This window comes from Stegostoma tigrinum, chromosome 2 (genome assembly GCF_030684315.1).
Source record: "Stegostoma tigrinum isolate sSteTig4 chromosome 2, sSteTig4.hap1, whole genome shotgun sequence".
Taxonomy (NCBI): domain Eukaryota; kingdom Metazoa; phylum Chordata; class Chondrichthyes; order Orectolobiformes; family Stegostomatidae; genus Stegostoma; species Stegostoma tigrinum.
Window position 1 is genome coordinate 21,333,479 of NC_081355.1, and position 14,889 is coordinate 21,348,367.

At 41.8% G+C, this 14,889-nt stretch overlaps 1 protein-coding gene across 1 annotated transcript in view; it reads left to right on the plus strand.

The window, feature by feature from the left end:
• Window positions 1–14,889, plus strand: part of LOC132206632 (nucleotide-binding oligomerization domain-containing protein 1-like) — a 39,648-nt gene that overhangs the window by 19,023 nt on the left and 5,736 nt on the right. The window contains 3 exon segments of the mRNA XM_059641044.1: window positions 407–490; window positions 2,281–2,364; window positions 10,905–10,988. Of these exon segments, the coding sequence (XP_059497027.1) occupies window positions 407–490; window positions 2,281–2,364; window positions 10,905–10,988 (252 nt within the window).

Genomic DNA, 14,889 nt, shown 5'->3' on the forward strand with positions numbered 1-14,889 from the left:
CACAAAATTTTGTTGGCATGTGCTGTACATAATGTCCTTTCTACAAAGCAACGACTATTCCATAGGATTGATAACTTATAGCCTCTCTTTGAAAGCTGTGTTGATATTCCAAGGGCCTGAGATCATTATCACTGAAATGAATCGTGGACTTGTTTTGGTATTTCCAAAGGTATCAGCTTTGGTTCAATGGTAATACTCTTGCTTCTAAATTAGAAGATCATGGATTTCAAACCTGATTTCAGAGCCTTGAACACAAAGTAGTGCAAAACACACCAGTGCAGAGGCAAAGAGAAAAGTCCCTGTTGTATCTCATTTAAGTATGTGATTTGGTCATAAATTGCATGCCATTTTGTATAATGTGAAAGTTTTCCAGCTGAATGACTGTGGATCTTGAATTGAAACGCAGGATGTGGGGGAATCAAGTCGGAGACTTGGGTGCTGAAGCTTTTGCTCAAGCTTTAAGAAACCATCCTTCTGTAAAAGAGCTCAGGTAATCAGATTTCCAACAGAGTTTTGATGACAAAGATTGAAGTCTGAACATTAATAAGTGCTGATATATCCATGGAGTTTGGCTTTCGGAGATTTAAAAGATCATATTTAGACATACTGTTACTCTAACTTGGCTGTCATGATAAATTGCCACCAGTTGCGACACAGTCAGAATTCTGCCCTCCTCCAATTTCAAACACTTGCATTTCCCTAATTCCCTTCATCAAAATATTAATGGCTGTGCCCTCAGCTGTCTAGGTTCAGAGTTTGCGAATTCCCTCCCTGAAGCTCTCTTTCTCACTCCAATCCTTTGAAATGTCTCTTAGAACATAACTTTTCGACCCAATAGTTGGGCACCTGTCCTAATATTTCCTTAAATGGATTGTTGTCTAATTTTATGTAGTTATAGTCTTGTAAAGTGCCTCATGATGTTTAGTTGCAATGCTGAAAAATAGGGATGCAGTTGAAGCTCATCAGTACAGAGTTGCAAGCATACCAAATCCTAAAGGGAACAACAAGAGAAATCATGAGGGGCATGGCTGGGGTGAATAGCCATGGTCTTTTCCCCCAGGTAGGGGAGGCCAAAGCTAGAGGAGAAAGGTTTAAGGTAAGAGAGGAAAGATTTAAAAGGGACCTTAGGGGCAACATTTTCACACAGTGGGTGGTGCGTGTACGGAATGATTTGCCAGAGGAAGTGGTGAAGGCTGGTACAATTACAACGTTTAAATAAATGTATCTGGATGGGTACATGAATATGGAGGGTCTAGAGGGATATGGGCCAAATTTTGGCAAATAGAACTAAGATTAAATACTTTCTAGAGATCATATTTTTTGCATCCTTTGACAAAACTTAGAGAACAGCAGTCTTTTACAAATTTTCACAATATGACATGGTGTATAAGTAACATAAATAAATTTCAGTTCATCCACAGTTTAGGTTTCAGGTCACAACTAAAGAAGTGAGAGAATTTTACAATGCAAACAACAGAGTGCAAGAGAAACTCAGCAAGTCTGGCAACATCTGTGTAGAGAGAAACCGAGTTAAAATTTTGAGCTGGTGTGACTCATCTTTGGAACTTCTTCGGTTTGCTTTTTACAGAGCCCTACAGTACTGAAGAGGTCCTTTGACTCATTAAGTCTATACTACCAAAACTCCACTAAATCCACACTTGTCCCACTTTCCAGCATTAGGCCCATAGCCCTGAATGTTATGACTTTTTAAGTGTTCATTCAAATACTTTTTAGAGCCTTGTGAACAAAACCTTGTGAAGTTACCCACCTCAAGTACTCTCCCAGGCAGTGTATCCAAATCTCCACCACTGTTATTCGAACTTTAAAATATATAGGTAATCTGAAGATCTTTGAAATACAAGTTACTCGGATAATCGTGACTGCAAAAAATGCATTGGTGTGAATCAAACTTGAAATAATGATGGTCTCCTGTCTCTGCGTTCTCCCACTTCTTGACCTTGCCTATTGATCTCACCAGCCCCTCGGCTCTCTCTATCTCTCTCTGTGTTTTAAGCCACCTTATCAACTGGGATATTACCTTTTGCTTCCTATCTTTTTTTCAAAGCTCCTTCATTCTTAGCAATGTGGCAGTTATAAATGAAATTGTTAAAACAGCCAACAGTGGGTCACACTTAACCTGAATGGAAAGATTGCGATTTTGCATACTCATGGTTACTGCTTTCTGAGGAAATAAAAAAGTAATTATATTTGGAATATATGGTATGCTGTGAATTGTGTCTACAATTTGTTATCTTTTAATTAAATGTATTTATTCCATAGTCTTGCAGCAAATGGCATTTCCACAGAGGGAGGTAAATATTTAGCTGCAGCATTGGAAGACAACAGTTTCCTGAAGACACTCTGGTATTAGTTTTTATTGTGTACCTTGGGATTAAGCCTGCAGTTCAGGTGCAATGGAAATCGCTTCTGGTCTGTACAATGATCTTGAGAAAATATCACTTTAGACTGTAATACACCTCTCAACGCATGAATTGATGCTCAAGTTGTCAGCCTCACGCAGTAGGTCAAGTTGGTGCAACATAAGATGATGTTCCAAAATTGGATCAGAATCTCACCTTCGTAATAAGGCAAAAGGAGCTATCTCACACAAAGGAACTTTCTTCACTGTACTCCTCCTAAAATAAAACAAGATCAATTGGACATTTTAAAACTCAAATTGATTTTTTTCTATTCATTCCTGAGATGTCGGCATCACTGGCTTTTATTGCCAACCAGAGTCTCCCTTGAGAAAGTGGTGGTGAAATGCCTTCTTGAACTTCTGTATAGTCCATGTACCGTGGGTATACCCACAATGCCCATAGCAAGGGTATTCCAGAATTTTGACCCAGCGACAGTATGGCAACATATTTCCAAGTCAGGATGGAGAGTAGCTTGGAGGGGACCTTGCAGGTGGTGGTGTTCCCATGTGTCTGCTGTCCTTGTCTTTCTAGATGGATGTGGTAGTGGGACTGGAAGGTGCTAAGAACCATTGGTGAATTTCTGCAGAGCATCCTGCAGATCATTCACACTACTGCTACTTAACATTGGTGGTGGAGGGAGCGATTTTTACAGATGTGGTACCAGTCAAATGGGCTGTTTAGCCCTGGATAGTGCCAAGCCTCTTGAATGCAGTTGGAGTTGCAGTCATCCAGGCAAGTGGATAGTATTCCATCACAATTCTGACTCATGTCTGGTAGATGATGAACAGATTTTGGAGAGTCAAGAGATGAATTAATTACTGCAGTATTCCCACCCTCTGCCCTGTTGTTGTAGCTCTTGTAGATTTTCGTTCAGCAAAAATATTAAAGAACAGTCCTGAGGTTTGGCTGGTCTACACTGACTCCAATGCTCCTCTCGCTTTTCTAGCTGTTAATTGCCTGACCTGCTATTGAAATCATTTATGAAGAAATTAAGAAATATTCGCCAAAAATTCCGGGACTTTTCTTTAAGTTTTGGAGTGGGTTGAAATTAATTTCCTCAAGTTTTTTTGTGTAAAACTGAATCTTTTTTTCTTTCTTTCCCTCGCAGAAATTGTGTGGCGATATGGGGATATCACATGCATGATGCTATCACAGAAGCATGGGAAATAGGAGCAGAAGTAGACCATTCAGCCCTGTTCTGCCATTAAGTATGAGCGTGGCTGATCGTCAAACTCAATACTCTATTCCTGTTTTTGCCCCTTAGAATTTGATTCCTTTAACCCTAAGAACTATATCTAACTCCTTGCAAACATTTAATGTTTTGGCCTCAACTGTTTTTGAGGCAGAGAAATCCAAATGCTCACCACTCCCTGAGTGAAGTTATTTCTCCTCATCTCAGTCCTGAATGGCTCACTCGTATTCTTAGAACATGACCCCTGTTTCTGCACTCCTAGGTCATCAGGAACATCTTTCATGCAATGACTCTGACTAGTCTTGTTATAATTTTATAGGTATCTATGATATTTTCCCTCATTTTTCTAAACTCCGGTGTATATAGTTCTAACTGATCCAGTCTCTCTTCATATGTCAGTCCCATATGTCATCCCAGGAATCATGCAGCCAAACGTCCCTGTCCTGTACTCATATTCTCTTTCTACGCCATTCGACTTCTTCAGTTCTTGCGGCACTATGATATACACAACTGATATGCTTGTATCTCTGGGCCCACTTTCTCCTTGGAAAAGTAAGGGAAGATACACCAACCAAAATGGCTAATTTGATAAGTGAATAAAGCGAGTGGTTATACATTTAAACTCCATACCTCGGCCTCTAAAATTGCAGTGTCATATTCTATACTGGTGCATAAAGCAGTACATTGATTGGGCTTTTCAAGAGTGAAATCAGGAAACATTTCTTCACTCAAAGGGTAGTAGGAATCTAGAAAGCTTGTCCCTCTTAACCAACCGAAATTTTCATGGCTCAGGTCAATTAAATTTTTTTAGGTAAAGGATAAGTTCAGAGCTGGGGATTGTGTTGTGGCTCACTTCTTTGTTTGGATTGAGAACATAGAACATAGAACATTACAGTGCAGTACAGACCCTTCAGCCCACAATGTTGCATTGACCTGTGAAGCCAATTTGAAGCCCATCTATCCTACACTGTTCCATTATCATCCATATGTTTATCCAATGACCATTTAAATGCCCTTAAAGTTGGTGAGCCTACTACTGTTGCAGGCAGGGCATTCCACGCCCTTACTACTCTCTGAGTAAAGAACCGACCTCTGACTTCCGTCCTATATCTATCATCCCTCACTTTAAACCTATGTCCCCTCGTGCTAGCCATCACCATCCGAGGAAAAAGGCTCTCACTCTCCACCCTGTCTAAACCTCTAAGCATCTTGTATGTCTTTATTAAGTCACCTCTTAATCTCCTTCTCTCTAACGAAAACAGCCTTAAGTCCCTCAGCCTTTCCTCATAAGACCTTCCCTCCATACCAGGCAACATCCTGGTAAATCTCCGGTGCATCCTTTCCAATGCTTCCACATCTTTCCTAGTAATGTGGCAACCAGAACTGTACGCAGTACTCCAAGTGCGGCCGCACCAGAGTTTTGTACAGCTACAACATGACCTCATGGCTCTGAAACTCATTCCCTCTACCAATAAAACCTAACACACCTGACATCTTCTTAACAACCGTATCAACCTGAATGGCAACTTTCAGGAATCTATGCACATGGACACCGAGATCTCTCTGCTCATCCACACCATCAAAGAATCTTACCATTAGCCCAGTACTCTGTATTCCTGTTACTCCTTCCAAAGTGAATCACCTCACACTTTTCCACATTAAACTCCATTTTCCACCTCTCAGCCCAGCTCTGCAGCTTATTTATGTCCCTCTGTAACCTGCAACATCCTTCCACACTATCCACAACTCCACCAACTTTAGTGTCATCCACAAAATTACTAACCCATCTTTCTACGTCCTCATCCAGGTCATTTATAAAAATGACAAACAGCAGTGGCCCCAAAACAGATCCTTGCAGTGCACCACTAGTAACTGAACTCTAGGATGAATATTTCCCATCAACCTCCACTCTCTATCTTCTCACAGCTAACCAATTTCTGATCCAAACTGCTAAATCACCCTCAATCCCATGCCTCTGTATTTTCTGCAATAGCCTACCATGGGGAACCTTATCAGATGCTTTACTGAAATCCATATACACCACGTCAACCGCTTTACCCTCATCCACCTGTTTGGTCACCTTCTCAAAGAACTCAATAAGGTTCATCAGGCACGACTTCCCCTACACAAAACCGTGTTGACTAACCCTAACCAAATTATTCCTTTCTAGATGATTATAAATCCTATCTCTTATAATCCTCTCCAACATTTTACCCACAACCGAAGTAAGGCTCACTGGTCTATAATTACTAGGGTTGTCTCTACTCCCCTTGAACAAGGGGACAACGTTTGCTATCCTACAAATGTCTGTCCTGGTCTTGTGTAGTCATATGACTGCCATCATGAGGCAGATGTCTTAAGCTTCATTTTCATTGATAATGGGAACTGCAGATGCTAGAGAATCCAAGATAGTAAAATGTGAGGCTGGATGAACACAGCAGGCCAAGCAGCATCTCAGGAGAACAAAAGCTGACATTTTGGGCCTAGACCCTTCATCAGAGAGGGGGATGGGGTGAGGGTTCTGGAATAAATAGGGAGAGAGGCCCGCCTCCCCCTCTCTGATGAAGGGTCTAGGCCCGAAACATCAGCTTTTGTGCTCCTGAGATGCTGCTGGTCCTGCTGTGTTCATCCAACCTCACATTTTATTACTCTGACCTAGTCTCATTTGCTAGCATCTAGCCCATATCCCTTTAAACCCTTCCTATTCACATACCCATCCAAATGCGTTTTAAATGTTATACCAGCCTCCACCACTTCCTCTGGCAGCTTGTTCCATACCCACGCCACCCTCTGTGTGAAAAAGTTACTCCTCAAGACCTTTTTAAATCTCTCCGCTGTCACCCTAAATTTACATCCTGTAGCTTTGAACCCGCTCTACCCAAAGAAAAGGACCTTGTCTATTTACCCTATCTGTGTCCCTCATGAATTCATAAACCTCCATTAGGTTCAGCCTACGATGCTCCAAGGAAAGAAGCCCAGCCTATTTAGCCTCTCCATATGGCTCAAACCCTCCAGTCCTGGCAACATTCTTGTAAATCTTTCCTATAACCTTTCAAGTTTAACAACATCTTTATTATAGAAGGGTGACCAGATTTGTACACAATATTCCAAATGCAGCCTCACCAATATACTGTATGGCCACAACATTATATCTCAACTCCCATAGTCAATGTTCTGACCAATGAAGGCAAGCATACCAAATGCCTTCTTCATCACCCTGCCCAACTGTGGCTCTGCTTTCAAGGAACTATGAACTTGCACCCCAAAGTCTCTTTGTTCAGCAGGACCTTACCATTAAGTGTATAAGTCCTGTTCTGGGTTGCCTTATAAAAATACAACGTCTTATTTATCTAAATTAAACTCCACCTGCTACTCCTCAGCTCACTGGTCCATCTGATCAAGGTTCCATTGTACTCTGAAATAATCTTCTTCACTGTCCACTACACCACCTATTTTGGTGTCATCAGCAAATTTACTAACCTGCTATATTCACATCCAAATCGCTTGTATAAATGACAAGAAGAAGTGAACCCAGCACCAATCCTTTTGCCATATCACTGGTCATAGGCCTCCAGTCCAAAAAGCAAATATCCACCATCACCCTCTGTCTCCTAACTTCAAGCCAATTTTATATCCAATTGGCTTGGTCCCTCTGGATCCCATGTGATCTAACTTTACTTACTTATCATGTGGAACCTTGTCAAAAACTTTGCTGAAGTCCATATATACAATGTGTGTTGTTGTGCCTTCAACAATCTTCTTTGTTATCTCTTCATAGAAAAATTAATGAAGATAGTAAAACATGATTTTCCATGCACAAAGCCAAGTTGACTATCCCTAATCAATCCTTGCCTGTATAAATACAAGTAAATCCTGTCCCTCAGAATCCCCTCCAAATCCCCACCATCACTGATGTAGGGCTCAACAGTCTATAGTTCCCTGGCTTTTCTTGCTACCGTTCTTAAACAATGGCACCACATTAGCAAATCTCCAGCTTGCTGGTACCTCACCCGTGGCTATTGATGAGATAAATAGCTCAGCAAAGGGCCCAGCAATCTCTTCCCTAGCTTCCTAAAAAGTTCTGGGAGGCACTTGACAAGGGATTTTCCTGGCTTTGTGAATTTTAAGACCTCCAGCACTTCCTCTTCTGTCACATTTTTTCAAGACATCACCATTTATTTCCCCAAGTTGCCTAGCTTCCATGTCCTTCTAGACAGTGAATACTGACGCAAATATTCGCTTAGTATCTCCACACCCAGCTTTTCACCTACTGGTTCCTGCTTAAATTACTGGGGATGTGAGCAACTGGATGGACCTGGTGAGGATTAAATACAGCAGTAGGCTTCAGAAGCCAAAACCATTCAATGGCATGCTGAGTGAAGTGTGCTTGGCTATCCACTGTGGCAGGAACTTTGGAAATGAGGTAGAACCGGGAATTCTTCCTTGAATAATGGCCGAGTTATGAAATGCAATGGATTTCTTGAGTAAATCAGAACAAGTACAAGTCATGGCACTTCTATCACTGTTGGGAGGAGACTGTTTCAGAATAGGTTCCACCCTAAGTCTCTGAATGTCAGAAAGAAAAGAGCAGAAATTTTAAAAGCTTTGAAAGCATGTTTTAGCCCCAAAGGAATTATGTGTGAATGGTGTGTATTACAGAGACAAATAGTCTATTGATCAAAATGTAATATCATTACTTAGGTAGCAGATACCTGTGCGTTTGCACAGTTAGAGGGTGAGTTAGTTAGAGACAGGATTGTATTAGGATTTAGATTCAAAAGTAAAAACACACAACCTGAGACAACATAGAATTACACCAGGAGAGCAACTGAGTGGTGCAGAATTGCCGATCTTTTGAATCAACAACCAGAGCACTACGTGGTAGCACAAAGCAAGTCCTGTATTAGGCTGACAGATGCTCCAGATACACAGAGCAGAATAATCACACACAGGACAGAATGCACACATTGCAGAAGACATCATGCAAAAGAGAAGAAGGCATGTCAAGCACAGAGAAACCAGTGTTCTCATTGCAAAAAGCCAGATCATTTTGCACATAGCGACAAAGAAGCACGATGAGCACGTACAGATGGCCACCAGAGAGTTAATGGCTGAAGGTTCTGATGAACGACTATGCACCATACGGCAGGTTGGTTCAGTCAAGTTAAAAGGTGAGCCAAGGTTTGTGACTGTTGTAGGGAGTGCTATCTGGTTTATTGTTCACCAGCTCCCTGGTTCTGACACTAGACTTAATTTAGGAAGGTGAAGTGAAGAAGGCATTAGAGAGGTGTTTCAGGGCAAAGAATCTCTGTGCTAATTAAATGCAAAGGCGAGTATATCACAACAAATAAAAAGTGTAAGTAATAAACAGGGAAATAAAACTAAGGTGAATAAAATACCTGAGTTAAAAAAAAGCAAATTCGAAACAGTGAAACTGACATTATCAGTTATTAACTCAATACAGGCTAATTACTATTAGAAACTAAACAGTAGTTTCAAACACAGACATTTTAATCAGACTTCCAGACTTTGGGGTGCCCTGCACTGCCACCAACCAACCTTCCCCTCCCTGCTATCTGGGTTGGATACTTTGGGTCTCAAGGAAATAGGCTTACCACTGGGGATAAACACAATTTTGAAATACAGCTGTTAGAGATAACAAAGTGTGGAGTTAGATGAACACAGCAGGCCAAGCAGCATAATAGAATCTGTTTCCACTTGCTGTAGCCAATGCTTCACTGAAGACTTCAGACGGTGTTCAGTCTGTTTTGAGAACTTGTGTTTTCTTACTTTGTGGTGCTTGCGAGCTGGTTTTTCCCTCAGGATGTGTCTGAGGCCTTGTCAGTCATGTTGGTGGTTTTCGCAGGTCGTCGGTCATCAGATCTGCTGGTCGTGTTCGGTTGCTGTTGGTTCCAGTTATGGAACAGCCCTGTGTCGGTGGGTTACAGGGAAATAGCTGTGCAGATAGTTCTCGGGGAGAGTAACTGTCTGGAATCCCTCTTCCGTTGGCAGCTGCAGGAATGGCCCTCTCCCTCCCCCTCCCAGACCAGGGCTAGCAGCTATGCAGACTGTGTGCTCTGTTATCACCACTCAAATCTGTGTTCTCCATTGTATTTCTGTTGACCTCTTTTGTGGTGAATTAGCTTCCTGATGGTTTACAGTAAGTGTAAATGTATTTTGATTCAGCAGAATGTCCAGTATTTCTGCGAATGAATATTAATTGAAGTTGAATGCCTTAGTACCTCTGAAGAGTCCAAGATGTCTGAAGTTGTTGTTTTAAGTCTGGCTCATTGTTCCTTTAGGGCTGAGGCATGAATAAGATTTCTAACTGAACCATGATTCCAGACAGCTATCCCTGTGATTGCACATTCCAGAGCGTTGTCTTTTGTTTTAAAAATTCTGTTAAAAATTGGCGTGTTTTTGACCAGCATTCTAAATGACAGGGATTTTTGCTCACTCCCACGCTATTGGAATGAGGGTTACAGAAAGAGAACATCAGATCAACATAAAACATCTGATAAACACTGGTCATCATGCAACATGAAATTCACAGACTTGTGCAAAGTGGTTCAACATGATGATCCAAAAATGAAACCCACAAAAATAAGGTTAAAGCTTTACAATGGCACCATACTCATGCCTAGAAGATAGCTTACTCTGCAAAATTTCAAAACCCACCATCTTTATCATGTGGATGAGCAATGGCAGCAGATGCATGAGAGCCTCACCACCTGCAGGTTCCCTTCCAAATAACATGCTGTCTTGACTTGGAATGATGTAAGTTCTTTGGTGCCACTGGGTCAAACCCCCTGCAATTGTCTTCCTAAACAGCGCTATCCTTTCACTAACCCTCATGGACTTCAGCAGACCAAGAAGGCAACTCATTATCACCTGCCCATTTAGGAACTGGGAATAAATGTTGGCTCACCAAACAAATCCCACATCCTTGAACAAGCAAGGAGAAAAAAAAATGAACCTAAGAGAGGCAGGCTGGAAAAAAAGAGTTGCAGAACAGAACAGTAAGATAGAATAATGGTCCGGCGAAAGGGCTTTCCACTTCCTAATACTCCTTTATCCAGATGTATTTGGTTGGAAAGCTGTGGCAAAACGGGAGGAATTTTTATTGGAAGTAAACAGATTACAAAAATGAAAACTGGCATTTCAGGGATGGTACTTTCTGAATAATACATTTTAACTTTACCGAACGCTCACATTAATAATCTCTTCACCAAACCTCAGTTAGCCACGGCAGAGTTTGGTAATATTCTGAAAATGTGACTTTTCTAAATTAGGCTTACAGCAAACAAACTGGACAATGAAGCAGCGAGGTGGTTCGGAAATATGCTCAAAGTAAACAGGAGCCTACAAACCTTATGGTACGTGATTCAGAAACATTTAATATATCTGTATCTTTACGCAATTTCGGAAAGGCTTCAATGTGATAGGAAAAGACTTCTTTTGATAAAGCAAGAAAAGGTTTGCATTTGTATTGCACCTTTTGGGGCCTCAGGGCATTTCAAAATGTTTCACAGTACGAATATCATGATTGAATCGTTAGAAATGGAGTGCTTAGCACAAACTATAAATTACCACCACTAAATGGGGACTATAGTTGATTGGGTGCACAGATTACAAAAGGTAGTTGAATTGTAATAAGATGTCATTTGTTTAAGCTTGCTATTGCACTCGGTATACATAATTCAGGTAAATAAAGTCTTTGCACATCTGTTTTCACCTGAGATATTTAGATCACTTAACATATTATAATCAGCATCTTTAACTTGACTTTAACTCCAACTGATAGCTGATTAGCACCATTTTTAGCTCATTTAAGCACTTGTTCAACAGGAGTATGGTTATTTTAATTAATAAGCCTATGCTCAGGACTTACAGCCAGCATTAGTGCTGAGCTCATTGATACTGTTCACAAAGATTTCTGCAACCCACCTCTTTTATGATTTTACATCTATACGTTCAAATCCCAGTTGAAGCAACAAAGGGTTGGTGCAAACATTCCCTTGCAAGTTCATTGAACTCAAATAGAGGTGGACGAAGGAAGGACTTGCCCTCTTTCCCTAGCAGTAGCTGCACAGTTAAAGTTCCAAATCTTTCCATGAAAGAATGAGTTATTGAAAGGTGAATGGGTGAATCTGTCTGTGAATAACAGACATGGATAAATGATTAAGGGGAGTGAGCAGCTACTTGCATCAGTGATTGTCAGGTGGACTGTGAGCAGATTGGGTTGGGAGGCCTATCGGACGGTCAGGTGCTGTTAAAGTTGTAGTGGGAGCTTGACCGGTCAGTTTTGCCAGTTGTGTGGTTGGTTGAAGATAATTAACTTCTTGAGGTTTACTCGGATTGAGGGGTAGTTGGATTAGGCTGAGGATGGTTGGGTGTGGTTGTGGATGAGTATTTGACTTCTTTTGAGATTAGTTAGGTCTGAGTCAGGGTGCTAATAAGATCCTTTCTGGGGAGGCAGTGGCTGGGTTAGATGGGTCTAAGAGTCATTGGCTCATACAATTAGATATGGCTGTGAAGCTGGTTTGGCCAGGTCAGCGATGGTCTAGTCTTGTCAGAAGGTAGCATGATCTGGTCAGGGACTAATTGGGTCATTTCTAAGGATAGTTAGGTTTTATTGAGGGTAGTTGGATAGGGTTGTGGAGGGTTGATGGGTTAGTTTGGGGATTGTCAGGTCAATTACAGAAGGATACTCAGAGAGTAGTTGAGGGGTAGTTAGGAGGAACCTTTATGGTACACAGTTGAGTTACACTGTTTGATCATGGAACTGGACTAGATGGTAATCTATATAACTTGTCCTGTGTAAGCCTGCAGATAACTACAGTGTATCTGCAAAGTCTCAGCACTGAGCTTAGTGTCAAAAATGTTCATGCAGGGTTCCTGGCAGTGGAAATCCGCTCTTTGGAAGATGAAAATTGCTAGCCAATTTCAGGGCATGCTTGTCCATTAGAATTTCCATGAGAAATAGATGTGTATCTCCCAATTTATGTCCCAACTCTAAGTATTCAGATGCCAGATGATTTGGACCTATATTTTTGAACGCTCGTCACTGTTGTAAGAGACAAATAATAGATCGGACATTTGAGAAAGGATATGTGGCCATTGGGTTTCTTTAATCATACAACAGCTTCAAGGTCATGTTCCTTGGTACAGTGTGGAGCTGGAAGAACACAGCTGGTCAGACAGCATCGAGGGTGCGAAAGAGTCAACGTTTCGGGCCTAGACCCATCATCAGGACTATGGAGGGGGAAGGGAGCTGGGAAGTAAATAAAGGAAAGAGGTACCAGCTATTCATAGTTCTCTGAATTACTAGTTCAATCTTATAACTACAACAATGTAACTGACCCAAAATCCATGAAATAACTGCTGTGGGTACAGGACATTGGGTACCAGTCCAGTTACATAACCTCTGAGACCTGCATACCAGAGATCTGCAAATATTAAGTTCTATCATGGCAGTTGGACAAATTAAACTCGATTAATTGAATAAAATCTAGTATTAGTAATGGGTGACCAGAAGACTACCAGATTCTTCCATAGAATATTTGGCCCAAATGCAAAGAGTGTCATCAAAATGGCTACCTGTGCATTACAGACGAACAGGGTGGTGTCAGATCTCTCGAGAGTAGAATGAGTTCTTCACATGAGGGGCTGATTTCACTATGTTCCATGTGTATTAACTTCACGCGAGTTAGAGCTCTGTATGTCCAGGGAGCCACAGACTGAGTATCAGGTAGGCTGGGAGTAGAGGCATAGGCGAGCCTACACATCTCTGGACACCATGGCCAATCCACATAACCTACACAGCTTTGGACTGTGCAAAGAAACTGGAGCACCTGGAGGAAACCCACACAGACACGGGGAGAATGTACAAACTCCGCACAGACAGTTACCCAAGGCTGGAATTGAACCTGGGGACCCTGGCACTATGAGGCTGCAGTGCTAACCACTGACCCACTGTGCTGCCCTTTCCCAACCAGGAATAGCTTGGGTCTGGATGGACTACACCCCAGAATTCTGAGGGAGATAGCTGAGGGGATTGTAGGCACATTTGTGGTGATCTTTCAGGAATCACTGGAGTCAGGGAGGGCCCAAGAGGACTGAAAAATGGCTAATGAATGCTCTTGTTTAAGAAGGGAAGGAGGCAGAAGTTAGGAAACTATAAGCCAGTTAGCCTGACTTCAGTCATTGGCAAGATTTTAGAGTCCATTATTAAGATTGCAGGCTACTTAGAAGTGTTCAGTAAAATAGGTCTGAGCCAGACAGCTTTGTCGTGCGGAGGGCACGGCTGATAAATCTGTTAGAATTCTTTGAAGACTTAACAAGTAAGTTAGACAAAGGATCTATTTAGACTTCCAGAAGGCTTTTGACAAGGTACCAAGCAGGATTCTGCTAAATAAGATAACAGCCCATGGTGTTAGGTGCAAGGTACTGGCATGAATAGAGGATTGGCTAATTGGCAGAAGGCAGAGAGTAGGGATAACGGGATCCTTTCCACAACAGCAGCCAGTAGCTAGTGAAGTGCAGCAGGAGTCAGTGTTGGGACCACAATTCACGCTACACATTAACTATCTGGATGAAGGAACTGAGAGCATTGTTTTCAACATTGCAGCTGTCACAAAGTTAGGTGGAAGGACAAGTAGGGCTTAGGGAGCTGGAAGCTGTAGAAGGATTTGGACAGACTAGGAGAGTGGGCAAGAAGTGGCAGATGGAATATAGTGTGGGAAATATGAGGTTATGCACTTTGGTAGGAAGAATAGATGGACAGACTATTTTCTTAATGGTGAAAAGCTTCGGAAATGTGAAGCACAAAGGGACTTGGGAGTCATCATTCTGGATTCTCTTAAGGTTAACATGCAGGTCCAGTTGGCAGAGAGGAAAGCAAAAGCAATGTCAGCATTCATTTTGAGAGGGCTAGAATATAAGAGCAGACATATAACTGCTGAGGCTGCAAAAGGCTCTGGAGAAAACGCATTTGGAATATTCTGAGCAGTTTTATGCCTCATATCTAAAGAAAGATGTACTTTGCCATTGGATTAGAGGGCGTCCAGAGGAGGTTTACAAGAATGATCTTGGAGATAAAGGGCTAGTTGTGCGAGGAGCAGTTAAGGACTCAGGGTCTATATGTGATGGAGTTTCGAAGGATGAGAGAGATCTGGTTAAAACTTACAGTATACTGAGAGGCCTGGATAGAGAAGATGCAGAGAAGCTGTTTCCATTAGTGTGAGAGACTTGGACCACAGGGCACAGCCTCAAAGT